Source organism: Callorhinus ursinus, unplaced genomic scaffold (assembly GCF_003265705.2).
Source record: "Callorhinus ursinus isolate GAN/ISIS: 27379988/994484 unplaced genomic scaffold, GSC_fseal_2.0 scaffold37, whole genome shotgun sequence".
NCBI lineage: Eukaryota > Metazoa > Chordata > Mammalia > Carnivora > Otariidae > Callorhinus > Callorhinus ursinus.
This window is the reverse complement of record NW_027397099.1, coordinates 2869283-2896777: the sequence shown is the minus strand read 5'-3', so window position 1 is coordinate 2896777 and position 27495 is coordinate 2869283. Positions and strand designations below refer to the sequence as shown.

Below are 27495 nucleotides of genomic sequence, written 5' to 3'. Positions count from 1 at the left end.
GCATGCCAGTTTAACCAGTGAACCTTTACCGGCTTTTTCTGAGTCAGATACTTCTTTCTGGTTTCAGTTCCTTCTGTGCTTTGAGGAAATTGGATGACTTCACCTTAGTGGTCCCTGTCTGCTGTTTTGAGAGAGTAAATTAATGCTGCTGTACAAGGGAAGCATCCCCTTGGCTTTCCAAACAATAATGGATATTTTTCTGGGATTGGCACCTTGAGGCAACCTTGTTCTCTTCATCTGAAGTTTGAGGGTTTTTACATGCTGCACCAGTGTAATAAGCCAACATTGTCTTCACCCAGGTCTGGGCTTCTCTGTTTTTTCCTCACAATGACAGTGTCATGTTATAGAACCCCCCAACCCCAGCTTTCTGGCAGAAGGTGGTCCAGATGAAAATAGTGAGGAGCTATGGGATTTTTTTAGTTTACATTTTGGTGCCCTCTGAAGAGAAGGGATGAATACGGTCCATTGTCTTAAGTGTAGTGAATGGAATGATCTGAGGTCTGCTGCCTGTGAATTCTTCTCAGCATCTCATCATTCAGCAAATCTGGTCTCTCTGTCCCACTTTGCTGCCCTCTACCACCATCACCACCTTGCTAGTCTTAATGCACCTGCCACTGGATGTACCAGGAGTAAGGCTGTCTTCCATCACCCTGGAACAAAAGACTCAAACCAGGAGAGAAATATGGGTATGGGAGGACATTAGGCTCTGGACTGGGTGAAGGCCTTATGGGCAGAGTGTGACTGCAGATGGGGCTGTACCCCATGTGGGCCTGGTGACTTGGTTAAAGACCTTTGCTGCCCATAAGTATGAGTAGGTTGCAGTGATGTCTCAGAAAGCAGGGGTACTTTGGGCCATTCCATTTCTGATACTGCTTTTCGCCTCTTGCTGGGGGGTGCATTCTCAAGCAGCTGCAGTCTTTCTGTGTGTCATTCAAATGGGTAGGAAGAGAGAATGCTCATTCTCCAGCAAACTTCAGAATCATCTTCCTAGATGGTTACATTTTTCAACAGATTTGTTAAAACAGATTAGCTGAGCCAAATAACGGGACAGTTTTCCCTGAATGGACTGTTTTTGTTCCCATCGCTCCTCCTCCTCTCTGTCCTCTTAACACATCCATTCAGTTGTAGCGGTGGAGGCCGGAGAGGCACATTTGTTTCTTCACATGGTCTTGGGGCTTGGCCAGGTTTCTTGCATTTTGCCCTCTTCTCCTGTTACCTCTCTCCTCTGCAACTTCTGGTGGGGCCTCTTAGCCACACTATTTCTGTGGAGCTTTGATGAAGGCCTTTGGTTCAAATGTCCCAGCGGGAAACAGCTAGTGGGGGGGAACTGGGCAAAGAACATATGAATTAGTGGGTGTGGCATGTGTGGCAGGAAGGTGTTAGAAGTTGTTTAACTGAAAGGGGAAGTAGGGCAGCTGACCCAGGATTGGGCACTGATTAGAATACAAGGCTGTCCAACCCTGAGCCAGGTGAGACCCCTCTATGGAAAATGGTTTTGAGAGGGTCTTTCAACGTTAAACCTTGAGATCTCAGACTTCATGCCAGTGACAGAAGCAAAACATCTTGAGCTTCAGCCTCACCACCCCAGACTGACCTGTGGTTCTTTCTGTCTTCATTTTTTTCAGCTTTAACGTCTCCTAAACCGAACTTGATGGGTCTGCCCAGCACAACAGTTCCTTCCCCTGGCCTCCCCACATCTGGATTACCAAATAAACCGTCCTCAGCCTCGCTGAGCTCCCCGACCCCAGCACAAGCCACCATGGCGCTGGCCCCTCAGCAGCCCCCCCAACCCCAGCAGCAGCCACAGGTGCAGCCGCCGCCACCCGCAGCTCAGCCCCCACCCGCGCCACAGCTCCCACCGCAACAGCAGCAACAGCAACGCAAGGACAAAGACAGTGAGAAGGTAAAGGAGAAGGAAAAGGCACACAAAGGGAAAGGGGAGCCTCTCCCTGTCCCCAAGAAGGAGAAAGGAGAGGCCCCCACAGCGGCCACAGCCACGATCTCAGCACCGCTGCCCACCATGGAGTATGCAGTGGACCCTGCACAGCTGCAGGCCCTGCAGGCAGCCTTGACTTCAGACCCCACAGCGTTGCTCACGAGCCAGTTCCTTCCTTACTTTGTACCAGGCTTCTCTCCTTACTATGCCCCCCAGATCCCTGGCGCCCTGCAGAGCGGGTACCTGCAGCCTATGTATGGCATGGAAGGCCTGTTCCCCTACAGCCCTGCGCTGTCGCAGGCCCTGATGGGGCTGTCCCCGGGCTCCCTACTGCAGCAGTACCAGCAATACCAGCAGAGTCTGCAGGAGGCGATCCAGCAGCAGCAGCAGCGGCAACTCCAGCAGCAGCAGCAAAAAGTGCAGCAGCAGCCCAAAGCAAGCCAAACCCCAGTCCCCCAGGGGGCTGCTTCCCCAGACAAAGACCCTGCCAAAGAATCCCCCAAACCAGAAGAGCAGAAGAACGCACCCCGTGAGGTGTCCCCGCTCCTGCCAAAACCCCCCGAAGAGCCAGAAGCAGAAAGCAAAAGTGCGGACTCCCTCTACGACCCCTTCATTGTTCCAAAGGTGCAGTACAAGTTGGTCTGCCGCAAGTGCCAGGCGGGCTTCGGTGACGAGGAGGCGGCGAGGAGCCACCTGAAGTCCCTCTGCTTCTTCGGCCAGTCTGTGGTGAACCTGCAAGAGATGGTGCTTCACGTCCCCACGGGCGGCGGCGGCAGTGGTGGCGGCGGCGGCGGCGGCGGGAGTGGCGGCGGCTCGTACCACTGCCTGGCGTGCGAGAGCGCGCTCTGTGGGGAGGAAGCTCTGAGTCAACATCTCGAGTCGGCCTTGCACAAACACAGAACAATCACGAGAGCAGCAAGAAACGCCAAAGAGCACCCTAGTTTATTACCTCACTCTGCCTGCTTCCCCGATCCTAGCACCGCATCTACCTCGCAGTCTGCCGCTCACTCAAACGACAGCCCCCCTCCCCCGTCGGCCGCCGCCCCCTCCTCGTCCTCCGCTTCCCCCCACGCCTCCAGGAAGTCTTGGCCGCAAGTGGTCTCCCGGGCTTCAGCCGCGAAGCCCCCTTCTTTTCCTCCTCTCTCCTCATCTTCAACGGTTACCTCAAGTTCATGCAGCACCTCAGGGGTTCAGCCCTCGATGCCAACAGACGACTATTCGGAGGAGTCTGACACGGATCTCAGCCAAAAGTCCGACGGACCGGCGAGCCCGGTGGAGGGTCCCAAAGACCCCAGCTGCCCCAAGGACAGTGGTCTGACCAGTGTAGGAACGGACACCTTCAGATTGTAAGCTTTGAAGATGAACAATACAAACAAATGAATTTAAATAAAAAGATTAATAACAAACCAATTTCAAAAATAGACTAACTGCAATTCCAAAGCTTCTAACCAAAAAAAAAAAAAAAAAAAAAAAAACAAAAAAAAAAAGAAAAAGCGAGGGTTGTTTCCTCATATACCTATCTATGCCGGTGATTTTACATTCTTGTCTTTTCTTTTTTCTTTTAATATTAAAAAAAAAAACCTTAACCCTGTTACATTGTGTCCTTTTGAAGGTACTATTGGTCTGGGAAACAGAAGTCCGCAGGGCCTCCCTAATGTCTTTGGAGCTTAAACCCCTTGTATATTTGCCCCTTTTCAATAAACACCCCACGTTGATAGCACAGGAGGAGCCCGGCATGCACTGTATGGGAAAGCAGTCCACCTTGTTACAGTTTTAAATTTCTTGCTATCTTAGCATTCAGATACCAATGGCTTGCTAAAAGAAAAAAAAAGAAATGTAATGTCTTTTTATTCTCAGGTCAATCGCTCACACTTTGTTCTGTTTTCAGAATCATTGTTTTATAATATATTATTTTTTCAGTTTTTTTTTTTTTGTTCCAGAAAAGATTTTTTGTTTTAATTTAAAAACGGGCAGAAAATATTTGAGAAAAACAATGTGAACTGCTTTAGCTTTCTGGGGATTTAAAGGATAGCTTTTCTGCTGAAGCCAATTTCAAGGGGAAAAGTTAAGCACTCCCACTTTCAGAAAAAAAAAAAAAACACACACACAGAGTGTTGAGGACTTGTAGCTTAAAAAAATAAGTTTTAAAAACTGACTTTCTGTATTTATGATAGATATGACCATTTTTGGTGTTGAGTAGATTGTTGCATTGGAAATGAACTGAAGCAGTATGGTAGATTTAAAAGGAAAAAAAAAACCTTTTGTGTACATTTAGCTTTTTGTATGGTCCAGCTGACAGCTCCTCATTTGATGTTGTCTTGTTCATTCCTAGCAGATAGATTGCAATCCGTTGATTCGCCTAAGCTTTTCTCCCCTTTGTCCCTTAATTCCACTTTCTCTTTCCTCCTCCCACCCTATAATCTCCCACTTAAGGTAGCTGCCTTCATTTCTTAGAGGGTAGCTGCAGAATTATTTTATAAAACTAAAGAAAGAATTTCAAAAGGTTCTAGGGGTCATTAGGATCCTCACAGATTATTTTTGGTTGGGGAGTTAAAACTTTTTAAAGGCATATAATTCTAGTTACCGATGTCTGTGAGCCTTGTGCCATTTATTTTTTATTTATCCTTCCTTTAGCTTTTCTTTTTATCCTTTCTTTTCCTCCTCCTTTGGTAGATGCTTCAAATATTCTTTTCCTAAACTAAAGCATTTGTTTCAGTTTGTGGAATTGGGCTGTGTGCTTTTCTTTCTAAAAAAGTTTTTGGTTAGGGGTTTTGTTTTTGTTTTCTTTCCTCTCAGAAAAAGAAATTTCATGCTTTAAATAAAATCCAAAGACACACCCTTTCACTGCTGATGCAGAAAAAAGGGAAAGGGTTCTTGTTACTTGAGAATTTGTTTCTGATTTAAACAAACAAGACTTAGTTTAATAAAAGAAAGAGTAAAACAAAAGATTCCCAGGTTGTTATGTGCTTCTTCTGCAAGCAGAGAGGCAACTGTTAATGACAATTCCATATACCAAAAGACACATTTTTTACTTCAAAGTTTTGTCCTTGTGTTAGGCAGTCTGAGCGGCGAGTGATCCAGAGTGCAGCCAACAAAGAAGCAGATAGCAGTGTACAGAGAGCAAAAAGGAACCGTATGTGAGGCACTTGTATTTATGTTAATATCTGTATTCCTGTAACACATAACACAACGCAACATACACCCTTTCTCATCTTAAAACAACGGTCTGAACTTTGAAAGGAAAACTTTGTGCTGCTAAAATGTAGATTTTGGAGACAAATAGATGCTTTGCTTTCACTTTCATAGCCAAACATCAACAGAAACAATCTCCCCTTGCCCCAAAAGTGTGAAATCCTTCTCCCCTTCGTTCTCTTCCTTATGTTTCAAAAGGGAACTTTGAAGACTGTGAATGCAGGTTCCATTGGTCATCTTTCGGGCTTCTTTCCCCAGTGCTGAAGCCACTCAACGACTTTGCAAAAGACTGGAGCATTCCAAGATCTGAAAATGGATTTTTTTTTTCCTCTTTTTTTAGCCGGGACTGTTTTATTTTTATGAATTTCTTTTTGGTTTAATGAAAGAGTAGATCCTGAACTGTTGTATATATTTCTAACTAGGCTGATGCACAGTGCAAATTCCTTTTTTTTAAATTTTTTAAGTAGAAATACTAAAGAGTACCATCTAACTATTCATACCAGTATCCAGTTGTAGCATAAGGTGTCAAAAACAAGTACACAAAAACATTTGCTGTTTTAACAAGCTATTTCTTTTAACAAGAATTCTTGTATTTCTCCCTGTGTTTGAGATGAACATTTTTAAATTTTAAAGTTGTACAGTTTTTTGTTTTCCATTTTATCTTGTTTGTAACTCTATGAAATATATATATATATTTTTTGCCATTTAACTGTTGTATGTTACTCTGTGTCTGTATCATATAGAAAAAAAATTGTTTTTGTTTTTGGTTCTCTATGTGATACCAATTAACAATTTAACACTAGCTTTACCTGTCAAATTCTGCTAGGTTTTTTCTGAAAACTTTGTTTTTAAAAATGATATTGTTTGGTAATAGTGCAATTTCTATCCCTTTCCCTCCCCCCTCAACTTTAAGTTCATTTCCTTGTAATTTTGCCACCCCCTCCACAATGGTGTTTTGTTTATTTGTTTTGAGCTACTATGCCATCCTCCCTCTGTGAGGCAGAGTGACTGTCAGTGTTTTGTTATGCCATGCCTTGACCTGTGGGTGTATTTGGCAACAGCAAGGTGGTTGGGTAGATTGGCTAAGCATGCTTCCACCCACCAGTGTTTCTCAGAGGGGTTATGTGATTGTTTCATCCTGGAGTGGGTTGCACATTTGATGCTTTCCTCTACAACTCTACCACCCACATATATGTTCATTCAAAAAAGAAAAAAAGAATTCTCAGCATTAACTCAGAAGTAGCAAAGCAGTCAGTGATGGTGACAATTAGAGGTCAAATATGAGCTAGTTAGATGTTTGTGGGTTGACATCCACTATGGCTGTGACTGGTATCATTTACAAAGCATGAATTCACTACAATGCTCAACTGTTTAGATTGGTCTCACCAGGGGAATTTAACTCCTGTTGCATAGTACGTAGCCGAATAGGATATCTCAACTCACTTTTTAAATTAGTTCTTCACCTCTATTGACACTTCATATTTTGGTTGGTTGGTTGGTTGGTTGGTTGGTTTTTTTTTTCAAATACTCCAAAGAGTGGGTTGGCGCTTGACACCATTCAGTCATGGCACCATATGAACCCACCGAATGGAACTTATTTCAAGCATCCTTCCTCCATCCTTCCAAAAAGAAACTTAAGAGGGAAACACACACACACACACACACACACACACACACACACACACACACACACACGGAAAAGTTTAATAAATCTAGGAAGTTTTTTTTTTAATTAAAAGCTATTTAAAGAGATGAATGTGGCCAAAGTTTTACATGATTGAAAATAAAGTAAAACAGACGGCATGTGTTTAAACCTGAGTTTATCAGGCATGGCAGGAAGTTGCAGGAGAGAGAGGCAGTGACCCAAGCCAGTGCACTTGATATTCATGGACATATATTTTTTTTAAATAAATTAAATTAAAACATTTTAAATAGAAGCATAAATTGAGTTGGTTGGTTGTTGGCGCTGAGATACTGCCCACTGTGAAACAAAGCTTTGACTAGTTTTTTTTGTTTGTTTACTTTCTTGGGGGGGAGGGGGGCAAGTTTGGGTAGGAAAGAAAGCATAAATGAACGTGACCCTGAGGTGAAGAGGTATATGAACAGCCTTTGCAATGTACAAAAAAACAAAAAACAAAAAAACAAAAAAAAAAATAGAGCAAGTGAAACCAAAAATGTTCTTGGTGTTTTTCTATAATGTAGTCTTGTTAGCTTTTTTTGTTACTGTAACAATGCTGATCTCGAACTGTACCAAAATACATGGAGACTAACAAACAGAACCACATGGAACTTTCAAACTGAAAAAAAAATTTGTCACAAAAACTTTGTTGTCATAGTTAAGTTGATTGTAGATGGTAATTGAATATACTCCTTTGAAAATATTTCATCAAGTATGTTTCCTGCTCATTGTGATACATTAAAAAAATATGAGCAAAAGTTCTTGTCTTATGCCCTCAGATTTTGTGTGTGTGCATGTATGAGAGAGAAAGAGATTGATACTGGCAAAGTGTAAATTTGAACAGTATCTTGAGGTTGCATGTACTTATTCCAAGGTACATAGCTCTTTAGTATTTCTAAGTGTCCTTGTACTTCCTATCTCTCTCCTGGCGTTCATGAAAGTGCAGCAAGTTTTGGCATGAAAGTGCCGCAAGTTTTGGCTGTGGTGCTGACTAGCTTATTTCATTGAGAAGGGTAAGTCTGAGAGCTTGGGTAATACTTGACCCTCGAGAGCCTTAATAGTACCTGTATTTTTTTTTCTTCAAATGTTTCTATGAGAATTGTGGACACTTGGCACAACCATGAGCAAGTAAGTTTTGCTGATGGCTGGAAGAGAGGTAAGTTAAACTTTTCTGAGGTGGGAATTGGATCCACTGTTTATGACAGAAGGATATGAAAGGTAAGTTGAATTAAGTGGGTGATTTATTTACCTTTCCTATCAAAGGACTTTTCTAAATGCCTTTTAGAGCAGAATTTGAGATAAGAACAGTCTGCAAAACAGTAATAGCGCTAGTCATTCCTACATACAAGAGTCTTCTTATAAAAAAACTCTCTTACAGCACAAAACGCCTGAAAGTCATTAATAAGGAGTATATCCAGGATCAGGCCCAAAGGCCTTCCATTCATCTTTAATTTAGAGCCACAGCTGATAATTTACAAAACTCTAGTAGCTGGGCTTGGACAGCATTGGAGGCTGTGTTTTGCAAGGTCTGTGGCATCTGCTCTTGGCCAACAGGGGTCTTTTCTACCCCAGGAGTTAAGCTATGAAATCATCCTCTATTGGCTCTGACAGCCATTGTCAACCAAGTCTTTTTTCTTAGTTCCTGGAGCACGCATTCAAGAAGAGGGAGTGACCCTATTAGCTAAAAATTTCAAAGAGTTCTACAACTGGCACAGGCATTGCTAGTGCTTAGAAAGGAAAAGTTGGTGCCCTTGCCAATGCTAGAACCTCTGTGCCAAACAAGTAGTATCCCTAATATTATCCCTGATAAAACCCTGATCTTTCCCCAGGCACTGTACCTTTCTTTTGGGTGTTCCCATAGGAGCACATGGCTTCTATGTCAGTATGTTTTCTTGGCACACAGTTATGTCACTGATCTTTCTTCTAACCCCACGAAAAGGTACAGGATGATAAAAATTGTTCAGACCCAAAGCCACGTCTGCCTTTCTAAGCTATAATTATTTTAGGATCTGGCAGGATCACATTGAAACATTTTAAATGGAACTATTTTGCAGAGGGGTTTTGCTGCCTCAGCTCTTTCAAGGAAAGTGACTACAACTCAAATGCTTCTAAAGATAAATTTTTAACAAGGAAATAAGACCAAACCTCAGTGATGGTTGAGCCCTTTGTATCAGAAAATCTCTAAGCACCTGAATTACACTGAAAGAGGGTTGGGCAAGGGACTCTGTTACTAGAAAAGCTTTTTCTTAAGGGAAAAGAAGGCTTCCAATCTGGCTTCAATATCATGCTCATGTGGATATTAATCTCCTTGGAATTAATAGTTTTTCTCCCCTGGAAAATGTGAAACGGCAACATCTTAAAACGGCTGATATGTGTTAGGTAGCTGTTTCTAATTTTGCTTTAAAGAAATGTCTGTAGTGCCTAGCTCCTGTTATAGACTAATGACCTTCCAAATCTCACTTTTAACAAGTTTAGACTTTAAGTTACAAGAGCACAAGCAGTTTAAGAGTCAAGTTGAAGGATGAGAAGTTTGCACCTGCCGCTCTGCTCTGCAGCCTTAATTACAGCAGGACACATGTGCTCACTCAGTCTCTGTACATTACTGCTGGGGGTGGACCAGCAAGGGCTCTGGCAAAACTTGTAAAGAAATTATGCTCTCAAGGCCATTAAGTAGAGGCAGCTTTCCATTATTTTTTACTTCACAGCAAAGGTGGGTATTTCCTTTCCTTCTTTCCATCCTTCCTTCTTCCCTCCCTCCCTCTTTCATCCTTTTTTAAATTAAAGGCACGTGTTTTTAAGATGTCTTAGCCAATTAGTTTAGATTCCTCTCAGTCTATCTTCTTGAGTTTTTAAATTATAGGTGCAAAAATAAATTTGTTCTTGATCCTTTATGACTGCTTCATTTCTTATCCTATATGGAACAAAGAGACTATGTAATCCAATTTATGAATCCCTTAACATGGGAATAAGAACTTTCAGATGAACAGTTTTACTCTGGGGCCAAGATTCTTCAGGCTAAGAAATGAGTACAAAGAAGCAGCTGAGAGTAGCAACTAAGGAAGGCATCAGTAAATATTCTCTGCCTCCGTGTAATGCCAAATACTTTTTTTTTTCAGATTTTATTTGACAGACACAGCAAGAGAGGGAACACAAGCAGGGGGAGTGGGAGAGGGAGAAGCAGGCTTCCCGCTGAGCAGGGAGCCCGATGCAGGGCTCGATCCCAGGACCCTGGAATCATGACCTGAGCCGAAAGCAGATGCCTAACGACTGAGCCACCCAAGTGCCCCCAAATACTTCTTTTTGACCTTTGCTCTTCCTTGTCTTCCCATTCTCCATACACTACTCTTTCTTAAGCTTCCTTACATGTTGCTGCTGTCTTTTAGACTTCCTCTGCAATACCTTATATTTGCGTAACATTTGAAAAGTACTTTTGTAAAATTATTTCTTGCTTGTTCCTTAAAATGATTTACAAGGTAAGCAAAGTGGGTGACATCCCAGGCATTCAGGAGAGGGAAGTAATGAGCAAGGGGAAAAGGCACTAACCATGTGTTTATCCTTTGTCCAGTGCTCCTTCTCCCCCCCACACTCCCCAATTTCCTGAGAGATGCTAAGGAAGAGTGGTTGAGAGTATGGGCTCAGGAATCAGACTAATGGTGTTCATTCTGGCTCCAGCACTGTGACCTTGATTGTGTTATTTATTCCCACTGTAAAATGAGGATAATGGTACCTGCTTCACAGGGTTGGTGCAAAGATTAAACGATAGATGCAAAAATGTTTTGAACACTGCCTGGTACATACTGAGTAATAAATATCTGTTGCTAATATTTTTGTCAGTTTTAACTCTCCAAGTCTCTCTTATTGTAGGTCCCTTGGGACTGCAGCTAAGTCTTGCTTTAATTCCAGAGGGTTTGGTGGCTGCAATTGTATAAATCAGTACCATCAAGCCTCTGTCTTATGTTTATATCTGATGCTTCCCTATCCATACATACCTCAGAGGATCCAGAGGCCCCTCAGGGAGGTTCTGCTCAGAACTGTATAGGAATACAGTACAGGAGCTTGCATTTCAGTCTCTCAGTGCCCCATTTCTAGTGATTAATTTGGTCAGAAGAAAGAATGGCTTTAATTTGCTTTTGTTTGCAAAAGTAGACATAGTCCTTCTTTATCATCCCTTGACAGGTGAGCAGCATAAATGTCTGGGGTTACAGAAAAGAGAAAAAGGACTAAGTTGGGACAATTTGCCCACTGCTATGGCCTGTTTTGAGGTGGTTCAGATACACAGCTTAGGAGCTGTAGCATCTAAAATGAGACTGTGAGAGTGAATGAACTGTATGTGAGACAAAACTGAAAGAAGAATACACACAAGGGAATGTAGCAAGAGGATCTTTCCACCCCCAAACACAGGAAGAGTTTTAAAAATACTATTATTCTAGTAACTTACAAAATAAACATCTGGGAGAGGCATGGGAACAAGTGGAAAAAAAAGGAGCACAGAGAAAAGGTTTGAATAGAATGTTTCCATGATAGCCTCTGCATATAAGAACTCATCAGCGATACAGGCTTTAGATAGCTATAATTCCATCTGTGAACTTTATCCATTTTTAAAACAGTGATGGTACTGGAAATAAGAGTACAGACCCTGGTATGAGAGGACTAGTAAAAGCTACGGAGGATGACTGGTGGGTGATTTTTCCTTTTCTCTGAGGATAATAACCTTTAAATGTAGTTTGACATATTACCTATAGTTAGGATTTCATCATAAGGTGTCTGCATTTGATTTGTTACATGGTTCTAAGCTTGACAGTGAATATTTTTCAAAATCTGATTTTAATCAGCTGAATTGATTTGTTTTTTCAAAACTAAAGCCGTTGCTGCACTGATGCCTCGTATGAACTGTTTCCAACAAGAAATCTGCCGTCATCCTTATTTTTTAATAATTTTTTTCCTCTAGCTGCTTTTAAGATTCTCTTCTTTACCACTAGTTTTATCACATCATGTTTTGATTATGATGTACCTTGGTGTAGTTTTACTTCTGTTTCTTGGGGTTTACTTCTTATGCTTGGTGTTTGTTGAGCTTCTTGGATCTCTGGGGTATTACTTTTCATCAAAAATGGAAATTCTTCAGCCATTGTTTCTTCAACTATATTTTCCTCACTACCCTCCTTCCCACCACCCTCCTCTTGCAGGGATTCCAATTATATATGTTCGGCCATTTGAGGTTAACCTATAGCTTGCTGATGCTCTGGTTTCATTGGAGGAGGGAGCTGGGGAGAGGGCAGGAGGTTACTCTTTTCTCTGTGGGCTTCATTTTCCATAGTTTCCAATGCTGTGCCTTCAAGTCCACTTATCTTTTCTTCTTATGTGTCATTAGTCTCATCCAGTGTGTTTTTTCATCTCATACAATTTTCATCTCTAGAAGTTTGAGAGTTTTTTTTTTTATATCTTCCATGTCTCTACGTAACTTTTGAACATGAAAATACAGTTATAATAATTGCCTTACTGTCATCCTCTTCTAATCCTAATATCTATGTAAGTTTTACATTGGTTCAATTGAGTGATTCTTCTCATTTTGAGTTGTGTTTTCCTGCCTCTTTGCATGTCTGGCGATCTTTGATTAGATCCTAGTCATTGTGAATTTGCTTTGTTGAGTAGATATTTTTGTATTCCTATAAGTTTCCAGTTTGTTATGTGATGTACTTACGTGATTTGGGGAAAACAGTTTGATCCCTGTGGGTCTTGTTTTTAAATTTTGTTGGGTAGGATGAAAACGCTATTTAGTTGAGGGCTAATTCTTCCCTACTACTGCAAAGGACCCTTCTGAGAACTCTACTCAGATGCCCCATGAACTTTACCAGCCTGTGTGAACATCAGGTGCTGCTCCCTCTTATCCTCTGGGCTAGTTCTTTCCCAGCCTCACGTAGTTGGCTAACATGGAAGCACTGGTCGGCTCTTTTGTGAATACTTGTGGGAGACCCTGTAAAGATCTCCAGAGGTCTCTCTTTTCTGGTACTGTGTCCTGGAAATTCTGGCTGCCTTGTTTTCCCCAGACTCAGCTTTATCTCCTAAGTCAGAGTCTGCTGGGTTCCACCTGGTTTCCATACCCCGTGCTATGGCCTGGAAACACTCCCAACACAATAAGATGGAATAATCATAGGGCTTACCTTGTTTGTTTCTCATCTCTCGGCAATCACTGTCCTTTACTGTGTGATGTTCAGTGACTCAAGAACCATTCTTTCATGTATTTTGTCTTGTCTTTTTAGGTGTTTCAGCTGGGAAGGTTAAGTCTGGTCTCTGTTACTCCATCTCAGCTGGAAGCAAAAGTCAAATTTAGTTTTTAGATATATGCAAGTAAGGTCCTGTATTCCTTTTTACAGTGCTATCTACACTTATGGAATTTCCCAAAAGGTTTGAATTAACATAGGAGTCTTATTTCCCCAGCAGACTTCTCTGAACATGACATGGTAACCCTTAGGATAAAGATTCTAACTAATTCATCCTTTTCCTTAACCACAATAATCAGAGGTGGAAGAAGGGTAGGTAAATGCACAAATTCTAGCCACTTTTTGCCATACCATAATGCCAGGTAGAATGGGAAAACCCTTTCAAAGTCACACCATGGCAGTAGATGTATTTCTGATGGTAAAACACTGTATTAGGTCTTCCCACTTAACTATAAGAACTATCACTATTCATAAAGTTATTTAAGTCTTAAAATGAAACAAAACACTTCCATTTCACGGTCTTGCTTCACTCAGATCATTTTTCAGGACACCTAAGTGTGGCTCAAGGAGATCCGTTAATTTAGAAGTGTGGCTCACACTTGGAGATGAACTCATTGCACTAATACAGAGGAATAATAAAAATCAGGCCCTAGCACTGAACTAGTTATTCTTCCTAAACTCAAATCATGGTTTGTTTGTTTGTTTTTTGTATGTTTATTATTTTGGCAAACATCTGTTTCTAACTAAACTGGGTATATAATACATCCATAATACATAAAATTCTTAAGGTGTTAACTCATTACTTGCTTTCCAAACTCTCAAGATTTGTTCCAGGGTACCTTTCCCACTATACTTATTTGTAAATAATCTACTCCACTAAAACTAGCCTACCTTCCAAACACACCCTGTACTTTCCCCTCTACAGTTAAAGGTTTAGAAATGTCACTTATTCTATGACATCTTATCACATCTTCCCAGACCCTTTTCTGACCCCTTATGGTAATACACATAATGTCTTTTTGGCAATGATACATGGATATCTTTCACACTTAGATCACTTGCTATCCTACATTTATATTTAACGTTTCAATGACTGAGTAAATCAAAGAATAAATAAAGGAAAGGGTAGTCACATTCATCTTTATGATTTTTAATAGGAAGAGAGGTCTTTTTTTTTTTAAAAAGATTTATTTTTTTTTTGACAGATAGATAGCACAAGTAGGCAGAGTGGTAGGCAGAGGGAGAGGGAGAAGCAGGGGGAGCTGGACGTGGGGCTCGATCCCAGAACCCCAGGATCATGACCTCAGCTGAAGGCAGCTGCTTAACCGACTGAGCCACCCAGGTGCCCGGAAGAGAGGTCTTAAATGAGTACCGTTCAAATTATACATAATGGGGCTCAAACACTTTAAAAATTTTTCAGTCCCAAACCTGAAAGTAAGGGAGAATATTTTTCAGCAGAGAGTAAAGGAAAATAGAAATCAATGAAAAAATCAAATGTGATAGGATTAAAAACTATACAAGGCAAATGTTTGCTTTTTAGGAAAAAAAAATAATTGCAATAAAAAAGTCTAGGAATTTAGAAGTACCAGTTGAAACTCTTTGTAGCTTTCACCAAATTAAAGGATGGTATTAAGTAGTTATTTGAAAAGAGTTATATGGTTATGGTTTTCTAATCAAAATAGAAATGTCTGTAAAACATTTGAAAGCCAGGCCTCACACCAAACCTAGAATGAACATCAGAATATAACCCTAGTAGAGAGTATTAAATAATTATGAAGTCTGAAATTTGCCTTCAGTTTTTACCAGCTGGTTTCTTTGGTTGGCTCATTAGAGAAAAAAAAAAAATATGGAATATTTTTATGATTTTCTTTCTGTAAAATCTCATACCAGTTAAGACATTTCCATACGCTATGTATAAATGCAAAATAATGAAGTATAGAAGAAAAGATGCAGACTTTTAGAGCTCAGGTTAATGGGTCTGACTTATAGGCCATCCCCTATAACTTTAAAACATCCATTGCTATAAAAGAGCTATATAAGTAAACATGCCCTTCTCCTCCCAAAAAAGCAACATGCCCAGAATATTTCATGGGTAACTTTCACCAAAACTTTTAAGGCCAGTGCAGAGGCAACTGCAAAGCCACTACTGAGGGATAAGTGAATATAAAAGAGAGATATGAGGGGGAAAAAACCTTTCACTCTGGCCCCCCCAAAAATTCCAAATCACATGAAAAAAATTTACCAAGATAACCAAGAACTTAATAATCAGTAGATGGATTTACTTAAAATCTAATGGCCTATGATCCATTAATAACTACTAATTATGAAACAAAAGCGAATAGGTATAACTAAAGAAAATAAATTAAAAGTACTATATATGAAAAATATAGAAACTGAATTCAATTAATAAATGATACTCAGAGAGATAATGACATGGTCATTTTCCAGAATGGAAAAATACTTTTCAGATTGAAAGTACATATAGTGTACTGAGGATGAATTAAGTAAGTCCACAATGAGACACACTTCAGTGAAATTATAGGTAATGGGTTAGCTATTTTCCTCCTTGGTGGCTTTTACAATTTTTACATTTAATATTTGGTAAAGATAAAACAATTAGCCAGTGAGCAGATTCTTTTTTTTATCAGCAAGAACAGATACAGGAGACTACAGAATAACAGCCATGAGGTGCTGAGAGAAAAGAAAAAGCAATGTAGATTTCTATACCCAGCTAAACTATCATTCAAGAGAGGATAGTGAAATTAAGTTAACTGTAACAGAAAGCAGAGGTTAACTTTTAAAAAATCTCTAATTGCCCCCACGAAAATAGAAAGACATTCTAGAATAACAAAACCAAAATCCACAAACAAGATCTACCAAAAAAGTAGGTGTTAAGATACCTTCACAAACCCCAAAATATGAATAGAAAGAAACATACCACCAAAGCTACATGTGCTACATGGCATTAACAAGTGTCTGAGAAGTATCAGATGAGCTTGAGTAAAGAGAAACCCTAAAATAGCCAATAGGGATTCCTGAGAACAGCTGAAACTAGGAGAAGGTTCTACATACTCTAATTATGGGTGCAAGGTAAGGTAAGATCTGAAAGGACTGGAATTTCAGTTCCCTTTTAGACAGAACACCCCAATGAGAAGAAACTGCCATAAAGATAATTCAAATTGAGCATGACAGGGATAATAGGGACGGGAAGAGGAGAGGGGGGAAAGGAGGAGAAAGAAAGGACATGTGAGAGAGCTAGTGTGCAAGCAAGCAGGAGCACAAGATAAAATTGAGGAGGGAGAAGAGACCAAGAATTTTCCTGTATGAGACCATACTTTTGAACACTTCATGAAAGTAAGGTAATAGGGATCGCTAGATCCAGGAAACTGAAAATGTTATCCCAACTCATCTACTCCTAAAAGTTCAGGAAAACTAATTTCACATAAAAATTATTAACAGAATAGGATGGTGGTTGAAAAGTAATTATTAAAAAAACAGAATGAAAGAAAAGACACACCCATGAATAGATGAACATTATGTAGCTTAATATTTCAAAATGAACCAAAAGAAAACTTTTGAAAAAATATTAGATATAAAAGAACATTAGAATTAGAATAATCAGAATTCAGATAACTTGGAACAAGATTAGAAATAAAAGTTAATTTTTAAAAATGGGATGAGTAAACAAAAATCCTTCAAGAAAAGTAGAAACTGAAAAAGAAAATTTTAAGATTCTAAAAGACATAAAGAGGTTTTTTCCTCTGCTTCCTACTAAAATGTAGAAAGCTGCAGGTTCCCACTCCCACTCAAAAAAATGAATAACCTATAAAATTATTTTTTTAATCCACTAGAGAGCTGAGGTTAGATAAAATGAAGTAATCTGGGTTCCAAAGAGGACCAAGCCCTTCCAAGGACAGAGAGGACTCAAGACTGTTTCACCTTTAGCAGAGCACAGGAGAAAGAAACCAACTACAAATTTAACAGAAGGTTAACGGCCAAGTGACAGCATTCACTTGCAACTCTAACAAAGGCCTCTACTGGGTGCTCTGAAGAAACTAGTACAGACCTGTGGGCGGTAATCAGCTGCTGCTGGGAAATAAGCACTAAGCATTGCCTGCTTCCCCAGACCCTTCTCTTCTCCAAAGTAAAAGCATCAAAGAGGACTTTTGCCCCAAGTCACAGGCAAAAGACACCTGGTGGCTGGAGGAGGAGGTAGAAAGGAAAAAACCCTACATCACGGGGGCAGGGGCAGGAAAAGATGTTGGGCCCAGAATTCTACATTAAGCTGATATATGCTACCACTGAGGAGGGAGCAGAAAACTGCCCAGGGCCAAATACATAAGACAAGGTAGAGTTTGGTTGCCAAAAGGAAAAGAAGAAAGAGCAAAAATGCTGAAAAAGCCCCCTTCAAGATATGCAGGGACTCCCTAAAACTGAGGCTGAACCTAGACAACAGAAAACCCCTCACTGCTCCCACCACGAACCTACCATCAAGTGATGAGCAACATTCAGAGTCTTTCTCTAGAAAGACTCTCTTCATGGTGCAGACATACAGGAGCAGCTGAAAGCCTAAGGGAAGAGGAAAAACACTGGGAAAAACCCTCTGATACTCACACCACTGACCTAAACACAGGGCAACAGCAGCATACAATTAAAAGAATTTGCAGTACACAGTGTACTGATCAACTGCTGATTTTACTGACTCAATCCCCTAACAGAGAAAAGGCATGCCCATTTCTAGACATTAATACTATTTACCTTACTCCCTACTATTCTATACCACCAAGAAAACAAACAAACATTATGTGACTACTTATGGAAGAATATAACATCATTCATGAAGTTACTTTGATTAAAAAATAAAAAGAAATGATCAAGTCTCTAGATGCAACCAATTCTCCAGGTGTTAATTCTTAACCATGTCCTCCTAAAATGCTTATATTGAAGTCCTAACCTCCAGCACCTCATAATGTGACTGTATTTGGAGATAAAGTCCAAACTGAAGATAAATGAGGCATTGGGGTGGGCCTTATTACAAGATGACTGGTGTCCTTATAAGAGTTGGAGATTAGGACACAAAAACATACAGAGGGAAGACCTGGAAAATGAGGGCCATCTACAAGTGAGGAAGAGAGGTCCTTAGAAGAAACCAGGCCTGCCAGTATCTTGATCTTGGACTTCTAGCCTCCATAACTATAAAGAAACAAATTTGTTGTTTAAGTCTCCCAGTCTGTGGTGTTTGTTACGGCAGCCTGTGCAAACTAATGCACAAGGTATACAGAGAAGAGAGGTACACACTATAGCACAGAGATGCAATAAACAAAAAGTAGACTGTGGGAAACTCTCTAGATCAAACAGTTCTTTATCAAATAAATTGCAAAGAGAGTGAAGGAGTTGGAAACAAAAATACCTATGCATTAAAAGATATCTAAAAACTATATTAAAAACAAAGTGGCAACATGGATTTATGTGGATCCTCATTCATATTATTTTTTAGAAGTTTGATCATCTAGGAATTTCATAATATTAAGAAACCATCACTAAGGGAAAATTTGTATAGAAATTAAAGCTCAGGACTTCCAAAAAGAGGATTCTAACAGGAGATACTGTTTATAATAAACTAAGACCCCAAAAGACTACAACCTAAGGGTTTGGATAATCCAGAAATGGAACATTCCTCTCATGGATTTACAGTCTAGGTTCAAATTCCCTAGGAAGCCATGAAACCTCAAACTTTACACTTGGTTTTCTGGATGGATAGGAGGCACAATTACCCTGCATAGCCAAAGAAGAAATCAAAATACATCTTGAAACACATGAAAATGGAAGACCAATAATAAAAACTTATGAAACTTAGGTAACAAATGCAGTTCTAAGAGAGAAGTTGTCAGCAATATACATCTGTTTGAAGAAACAAGAAAAATCTCAATCTGGGGCGCCTGTGTGGCTCAGTCGGTTGAGTGTCCTACTCTTGATTTTGGCTCAGGTCATGATCTCAGGGCCCTGGGATCATACCCTGCATCAGGCTCCCCACTCAGCAGGTAGTCTGTTTGTCTCTCTCTCCTTCTGCCCCTTCCCCTGCTTGCACACACGCACTTTCTCTCTCTCAAATAAATAAATCTTAAAAAAAAGAAAGTTTAAAAAAAATTTCAAACAACCTAACTTTATGCCTCAATGAATTAGAAAAAGAACAAATGAAACCCAAACTTAGTAGAAGAAAGATTCTAACAAAGATCAGAGTGTCAATAAATGAAATAGAGACTAAAAGGGCAATAGAAAAGATATATGAAACTAAGAGCTTGGTTTTTGAAAAGACAAACCTTTAGCTAGACTCACCAAGAAAAAAGAAGACTAAAATAAAATGAGAAGTGAAGAGGAGATATTACTGATACCAGAAAAACACAAAGAATCATGAGACTACTATGAACAATTATATAGCAACAAGTTGGACAATCTACAAGAAATGGACAAAGTCCTAAAAATACACAACCTACTAAGACTGAATCATGAAAATAGAAAATCTGAACAGATATATTACTAATAAAGAGATTGAATCAGTAACCAAAAACTTCCCAACAAACAAAAGTCCAGGACCAGATGCCTTCACTGGTGAATTCTATCAAACATTCAAAGAAGAATTAATACCAATCCTTCTCAAATTCTTCCAAAAAAAAACAGCAGAGGAAGGAACACTTCCAAACTCATTTTATAAGGCCAGCATCGACACAAGACAAAGACACCACGAGAAAAGAAAATTATAGGCCAATATTGCTGATGAATATAGATGCAAAATGCTCAACAAAATATCAGCAAACCAAACTCAACAGTACATTACTAGGATCATATACCATGAGCAAATGAAATTTATTCAGGGATGCAAAGATGGTTCAACATCCATAAATCAATCAATATGATATACCTCATTAACAAAATAAAGGGGAAAAATCACATGATCAGCTCAGTAGATACAGAAAAAGCATGACAAAAGTCAATATCCATTCATGATAAAAATTCTCAACAAAGTGGGTAGAAAGGTAATGTACCTCAACATAATAAGGGTCATATATGACAAGCCCACAGCTATTATATTTAATGGTAAAAAACTGAAAGCTTTTCCTCTAAGATCAGGAACAAGACAAGGATTCCCATTCACTTTTATTCAACATAGTATTGGAAATCTCAGCCAGAGCAATTAGGAGAAAACAAAAGGAAAAGAAATAAAAGGCATCCAAATTGGAAAGAAAGACATAAAACTGTAACTATTGCAGATGATATGATGTTATACATGGAATACCCTAAAGACTCCACCTAAAAACTGTTAGAATAAATCAATTCAGTGAAGTTGCAGAATACAAAATCAATACACAAAACTCTTCTGCATTTCTATATGCTAATGGTGAACTATCGGAAACAGAAATTTTTTAAAATCCCATTTTTTATCTTATCAAAAATAATAAAATACCTAGGAATAAATTTAACCAAGGAGGTGAAATACCTGTACACTGGTAACTATAAGATACTGATGAAAGAATTAAAGAAGACACAAATAAATGGAAAATATGCCATGCTCATGGATTAGAATTAATATTGTTAAAATGCCCATACTACCCAAAGCATTCTATAGATTCAATGCAATCCCTATCAAAATTTCCAATTGCATTTTCATGAACGCACAATTCTAAACTTTGTATAGAATCACAAAAAAACCCAAATAGTCAAAGTAATCTTGAGAAAGAACAAAGCTGGAGGCATGCTCCCTGATTTCAAACTATATTACAAATATATAGTAATTAAAACTGTATGATACTGGCAGAAAAACAGACACATAGATCAATGAAAAGAATAGAGAGCCCAGAAATAAACCCATGCTTATTATGGTCAACTAATTTACAATACAGGAGGCAAGAATATAGAATGGAGAAAGGACAGTATCTTCAATAAATGGTGTCGGGAAAACTGGACAGGTACCTGCAAAAGAATGAAACTAGACCACTATCTCACACCATTTACAAAAATGAGCTCAAAATGGATTAAAGAGTTGAGTGTAAGACCTAAAACCATAAAACTCCTAGAAGAAAATATAGGAGGTAATAAACTTCCTCTCCCTGACATCAGCCTCAGCAATGATTTTTTCTGGGGGGGCGCGGGGATCTGACACCAAAAGCAAAGGTAAAAAAGCAAAAATAAACAAATGGGATTACATCAAAGTAAAAAGATTCAGTACTCTGTTGGTGGGAATGCAAGCTGGTACAGCCACTCTGGAAAACAGTATGGAGGTTCTTCAAGATGTTAAGAACAGAGCTACCCTACGACCCAGCAATTGCACTACTAGGTATTTACCCCAAAGACACAGATGTAGTGAAAAGAAAGGGCACATGCACCCTAATGTTCATAGCAGCAATGTCCACAATAGCCAAACTGTGGAAGGAGCCAAGATGCCCTTTAACAGATGAATGGATAAAGAAGATGCAGTACATATATACAATGGAGTATTATTCAGTCATCAGAAACGATGAATACCCACAATTTGCATCGACATGGATGGCACTGGAGGGGATTATGTTAAGTGAATTAAGTCAAGCAGAGAAAGACAATTATCATATGGTTTCACTCATATGTGGAACATAAGCAATAGCATGGAGGACCAGAGGGGACGGGAGGGAAATCCAAAGGGGGAGAAGCAGAGAGGGAGATGAACCATGAGAGACTATGGACTCTGGGAAACAATCTGAGGGTTTCAGAGGGCAGGCGGGTGGGGGAAGGGGATAACAGGGTGATGGGTATTGAGGAGGGCACATGTTGTGATGAGCACTGGGTGCTATACTTAACTAATGAATCACTGAACACTACATCAAAAACTAATTATGTACTATACAGTGGCTAACTGATAATAAAAAAAATAATAAATAAAATAATATAAAAAAGTTTCAGTACAGAAAAGGAAACCAACAAAATAAAAAGGCAACTTACTGACTGGGAGAAAATATTTGCAAATGCATGTCTGATAAGGGGTTAACATCTAAAATATATAAAGAACACACACAACTCAAGAAAAACAATAAATCAGATTTAAATGGACAGAGGAACTGAACATTTTTCCAAAGACACAGATGGCAAACAGGTACAAGAAAACATGCTCATCATCAGTAATCATCAAAGAAATGCAAATTGAAACCACAATGAGATGTCACCTCTTATCTGGTAGAATGGCTAGTATCAAAAAGACAAGAAATAAGTAATGGAGAAGATGTGGAGAAAAGGGATCCCTTGTGCACTGTTGGTGGGAATGTAAATTGATGCAGCCGCCGTGAAAAACAGTATGAAGTTCCCTCAAAAAATTAAAAATAGAACAACAATATAATCCAGTAATTCTGCTTCTGGGTATTTATCTGAATGATTATTTCATTTTATTAACCATTATCTTGAAGAGATATATGCACTCCCATGTTCACAGCAGCCATGCTCATGGATTTAAGAATTAATATTGTTAAAATGTCCATACTACCCAAAGCATTCTATATTTACAATAGCCAAGACATGGAAACAATCTAAATGTTCATCACTTACTATTTATTTTGCTATAGGTGTACACACACATACACACAGACACAAAATGGAAAGGTATTCATTCCTAAAATGAAGGAAAACTTGCCATTTGTGACAACATGAATGAACTTTGAAGGCATTATGCTAAGTGAAATAAGACAGAGAAAAACAAATACTGTATGATCTCACTTATATGTGGAATTCAAAACAAAACAAACAAACTTACAGATACAAAGAACAGACTGGTGCCTGCCAGAGGCTGGGATATGGGTGAAATGGATGAAGGTGGTTAAAAGATACAAACTTCCAGGCAGAGCAAGATGGCGGAGGAGTAGGAGACCTAGATTTCGTCTGGTCTCAGGAATTCAGCTGAATAGGGATCAAACCATTCTGAACACCTACGAACTCAACAGGAGATCGAACAGGAGAGTAGCAACAACTCTCTGAACAGAGAAGCGACCACTTACTGGAAGGTAGGGCGTGCGGAGAAGTGAATCTGAGGCGATATTCGGGAGGATAGACGGCGGGGGAGGGGCCTCTGCCGGCCGCTTCTGGCCAAGTGCTAGAGCCGCGGAGCACAAAATCGGAACTTTTAGAAGTCGGCTCCGCTGAGGGACGTCGCTGCAGTGGCTAAGCGGGGGGTGGAATCCTCCCGGGACAGTGTGGTCTCAGGACCCTTGGGGTCACAGAGAGACCGGGGGTGCCTGAGTGCGCCAGAGCTCCCAGGTATCAGAGCGGGGAAGCCGGCTGCAGAGACGGAGCAGAGTCGCGGGCTCTCAGCTCGGGGTTGCCATAAACTGTGATCTGCGGCCCAGTCGGGGCACGGCTCCCCCAGCAGGGACACAACAAGCAGCAGATCCGGGGAGACTCCCCTTCCTTCCCGGGGAGGAGCGGTGCGGGAACGCACCGCAGGGATCTGCTGGGTTTGGAGACTCCGTGCGGGGTCGGGTGCCAGAGATAGCAACGCTCGATCACAGGCCGGGTGAGCACGGAGTGCGGCCGGAGACCGGGGACACGGGAGTGACTGCTTTTCTCTGGGGACACACTGAGGAGCGGGGCCCCGAGTTCTCAGCTCCTCCGGGTGGAGATTGGGAGGCCACCATTTCTGCCCTGGTCCTCCAAAGCTGTACTGAGAGCTTGCAGGGAACAAAAGCTCCTGAGAACAAACCGGAGCAGCTTCCTTAGCCCGGACCGACAAGGGCGGGGCAATTCCGCCTGCGGCAAAGACATTTGGAAACCACAGCAACAGGCCCCTCCCCCAGAAGATCAGCACAAACAGCCAGCAAGCCAAGACCAAGTTGATCGATCAAGGAGAACGGGAGAACTCCAGCGCTAGGGGAATACTGCACATAGATTCATGGCTTTTTTTTTTTTTTTTACCATGATCCATTATTTCATCAAAGTTAATTTTTGTTGACTGTTTTTTTTTATTTTTCTTTTTCCCTTTTTCAACCAACATCTTATCAATCCCTTTTAAAAAAAAAAAAAAACATTTTTTATTTTTCATTTTTAGAGTCATATTTTATCCCTTCATAGTAGTTACCCTTATTTTTGGCATATATATATATAAGTTGTTCTCTCTTTAAAATTTTGGGGTACAGTTTCTTCTAACAGATCAAAATATACCCTAAATCACTAGTGTACGGCTTTGTTCTAGTCTCCTGCCTGATCACATTCTCTCCCTTTTTCCTTTTTTTTTCTTTTCTTAAATCTTCTTTCTTTTTTCAAACAACTTATCTTACCAAGTCCTTTTATAAAACCTTTTATAATTTTCATCTTTACAGTCATCTTCCATCCCTTCATTGTATCAACCCTTATTTTGTACATATATGTCTTTCTTCCTTTAAAATTTTAGGAGGCACTTTTTTCTAACAGACCAAAATACGCCCAAAATCTAGTGTGTGGCACTGATCTATGCACTAGCCTGATCATATTTGATCACATTCTGCTTTTTTTGTATTGTTCTGTTTTTGTTTTTATCCTTTTTTTTTCCTTTTTTTTTTTCCTCTTTCTTTTTTCTTTCTTTCCCTTTCTTTTCCCCTGGTTTCAGGTCTTTTCTGATTTGTATACAGTATATTTGCTGGGGACGTTGTAAACCTGTTAGCATTTTGTTCTCTCATTCATCTACTCTCCTCTGGACAAAATGACACGACGAAAGAAATCACCTCAGCAAAAAGAACAAGAGGTAGTACCGTCAGCCAGGGACCTACTCAATACGGACATTAGTACGATGTCGGACCTAGAGTTCAGAATCATGACTTTAAAGATACTAGCTGGGCTTGAAAAAAGCGTGGAAGTTATTAGAGAAACCCTTTCTGGAGAAATAAAAGAACTAAAATCTAACCAAATCGAAATAAAAAAGGCTATTGATGAGGTGCAATCCAAAATGGGGGCACTAACTGCTAGGATAAATGAGGCAGAAGAGAGAATCAGCGATATAGAAGACCAAATGATGGAAAATAAAGAGGCTGAGAAAAAGAGAGAGAAACAATTACAGGATCACGAGGGCAGAATTCGAGAGATAAGTGATACGATAAGACGAAACAACATTAGAATAATTGGGATCCCAGAAGAAGAAGAGAGAGAGAGAGGGGCAGAAGGTATATTGGAGCAAATTATAGCAGAGAACTTCCCTAATTTGAGGAAGGAAACAGGCATTAAAATCCAGGAGGCACAGAGAACCCCTCTCAAAATCAATAATAATAGGTCAACACCCCGACATCTAATAGTAAAACTTACGAGTCTCAGAGACAAAGAGAAAATCCTGAAAGCAGCTCGGGAGAAGAGATATGTAACCTACAATGGTAGAAACATTAGATTGGCAACAGACCTATCCACAGAGACCTGGCAGGCCAGAAAGGACTGGCAAGATATCTTCAGAGCACTAAACGAGAAAAATATGCAGCCAAGAATACTATATCCAGCTAGGCTATCACTGAAAATAGAAGGAGAGATAAAAAGCTTCCAGAACAAACAAAAACTAAAGGAAATTGCAAACACGAAACCAGCCCTCCAAGAAATATTGAGAGGGGTCCTCTAAGCAAAGAGAGAACCTAAAAGCAGCAAAGAGCAGAAACGAACACAGACAACAGACAGTTAACAGTCACCTTACAGGTAATACAATGGCACTAAATTCATACCTTTCAATAGTTACCCTGAATGTAAATGGGCTCAATGCCCCAATCAAAAGACACAGGCTATCAGATTGGATTAAAAAACAAGACCCATCAATATGCTGTCTGCAAGAGACTCATTTTAGACCCAAAGACACCCCCAGATTGAAAGTGAGGGGGTGGAAAACCATTTACCATGCTAATGGACACCAAAAGAAAGCCGGGGTGGCAATCCTTATATCAGACAAACTAGATTTTAAAACAAAGACTGTAATAAGAGATGAGGAAGGACACTATATCCTACTTAAAGGGTCTATCCAACAAGAAGACCTAACAATTGTAAATATCTATGCCCCGAACATGGGAGCAGCCAATTATATAAGGCAATTAATAACAAAAGCAAAGAAACACATTGACAACAATACAATAATAGTGGGGGACTTTAACACCCCCCTGACTGAAATGGACAGATCATCTAAGCAAAAGATCAACAAGGAAATAAAGACTTTAAATGACACACTGGACCAAATGGACTTCACAGACATATTCAGAACATTCCATCCCAAAGCAACGGAATACACATTCTTCTCTAGTGCCCATGGAACATTCTCCAGAATTGATCACATTCTAGGTCACAAATCAGGTCTCAACTGGTACCAAAAGATTGGGATCATTCCCTGCATATTTTCAGACCACAATGCTTTGAAACTAGAACTCAACCACAAGAGGAAAGTCGGAAAGAACTCAAATACATGGAGGCTAAAGAACATCCTACTAAAGAATGAATGGGTCAACCAGGAAATTAAAGAAGAATTAAAAAAATTCATGGAAACCATGAAAATGAAAACACAACTGTTCAAAATCTTTGGGATACAGCAAAGGCAGTCCTGAGAGGAAAGTATATAGCAATACAAGCCTTTCTCAAGAAACAAGAAAGGTCTCAAATACACAACCTAACCCTACACCTAAAGGAGCTGGAGAAAGAACAGCAAATAAAGCCTAAACCCAGCAGGAGAAGAGAAATCATAAAGATCAGAGCAGAAATCAATGAACTAGAAACCAAAAGAACAGTAGAACAGATCAACGAAACTAGGAGCTGGTTCTTTGAAAGAATTAACAAGATTGATAAACCCCTGGCCAGACTGATCAAAAAGAAAAGAGAAATGACCCAAATCAACAAAATCATGAATGAAAGAGGAGAGATCACAACCAACACCAAAGAAATACAAACAATTATAAGAACATATTATGAGCAACTCTATGCCAGCAAATTAGATAACCTGGAAGAAATGGGTGCATTCCTAGAGATGTATCAACTACCAAAATTGAACCAGGAAGAAATAGAAAACCTGAACAGACCTATAACCACTAAGGAAATTGAAACAGTCATCAAAAATCTCCCAAGAAACAAAAGCCCAGGGCCAGATGGCTTCCCAGGGGAATTCTATCAGACATTTCAAGAAGAATTAATACCTATTCTCCTGAAACTGTTCCAAAAAATAGAAATGGAAGGGAAACTTCCAAACTCATTTTATGAAGCCAGCATTACCTTGATCCCAAAACCAGACAAAGACCCCATCAAAAAAGAGAATTACAGACCAATATCCTTGATGAACGTGGATGCAAAAATTCTCACCAAAATACTAGCCAATAGGATCCAACAGTATATTAAAAGAATTATTCACCACGACCAAGTGGGATTTATTCCTGGGCTGCAAGGCTGGTTCAACATCCGCAAATCAATCAACGTGATACAATACATTAACAAAAGAAAGAGCAAGAATCATATGATCCTCTCAATAGATGCAGAAA

General features: G+C 39.8%; 1 protein-coding gene and 1 long non-coding RNA gene across 7 annotated transcripts in view; one reads left to right on the top strand and one right to left on the bottom strand.

Moving 5' to 3' along the window:
- Nucleotides 1-7567, top strand: part of ZFHX3 (zinc finger homeobox 3) — a 244097-nt gene extending 236530 nt beyond the window's left edge. For 5 of the 6 annotated variants that reach the window (XM_073880062.1, XM_073880064.1, XM_025888787.2 and 2 more), the window contains one exon: nucleotides 1626-7567. In XM_073880062.1, coding sequence (XP_073736163.1) covers nucleotides 1626-3286 — 1661 coding nt within the window. In that variant the 3' untranslated portion in view covers nucleotides 3287-7567. The remainder of the gene's footprint in view (nucleotides 1-1625) is intronic. The other variant, XR_012374614.1, reaches the window with a different exon arrangement.
- The window catches only part of LOC141370530 (uncharacterized), a 181293-nt gene that overhangs the window by 9104 nt on the left and 144694 nt on the right, over nucleotides 1-27495 (bottom strand). Inside the window, exon 2 of the long non-coding RNA XR_012374615.1 lies at nucleotides 12965-13111. This is a non-coding gene — a long non-coding RNA (uncharacterized lncRNA). The remainder of the gene's footprint in view (nucleotides 1-12964; nucleotides 13112-27495) is intronic.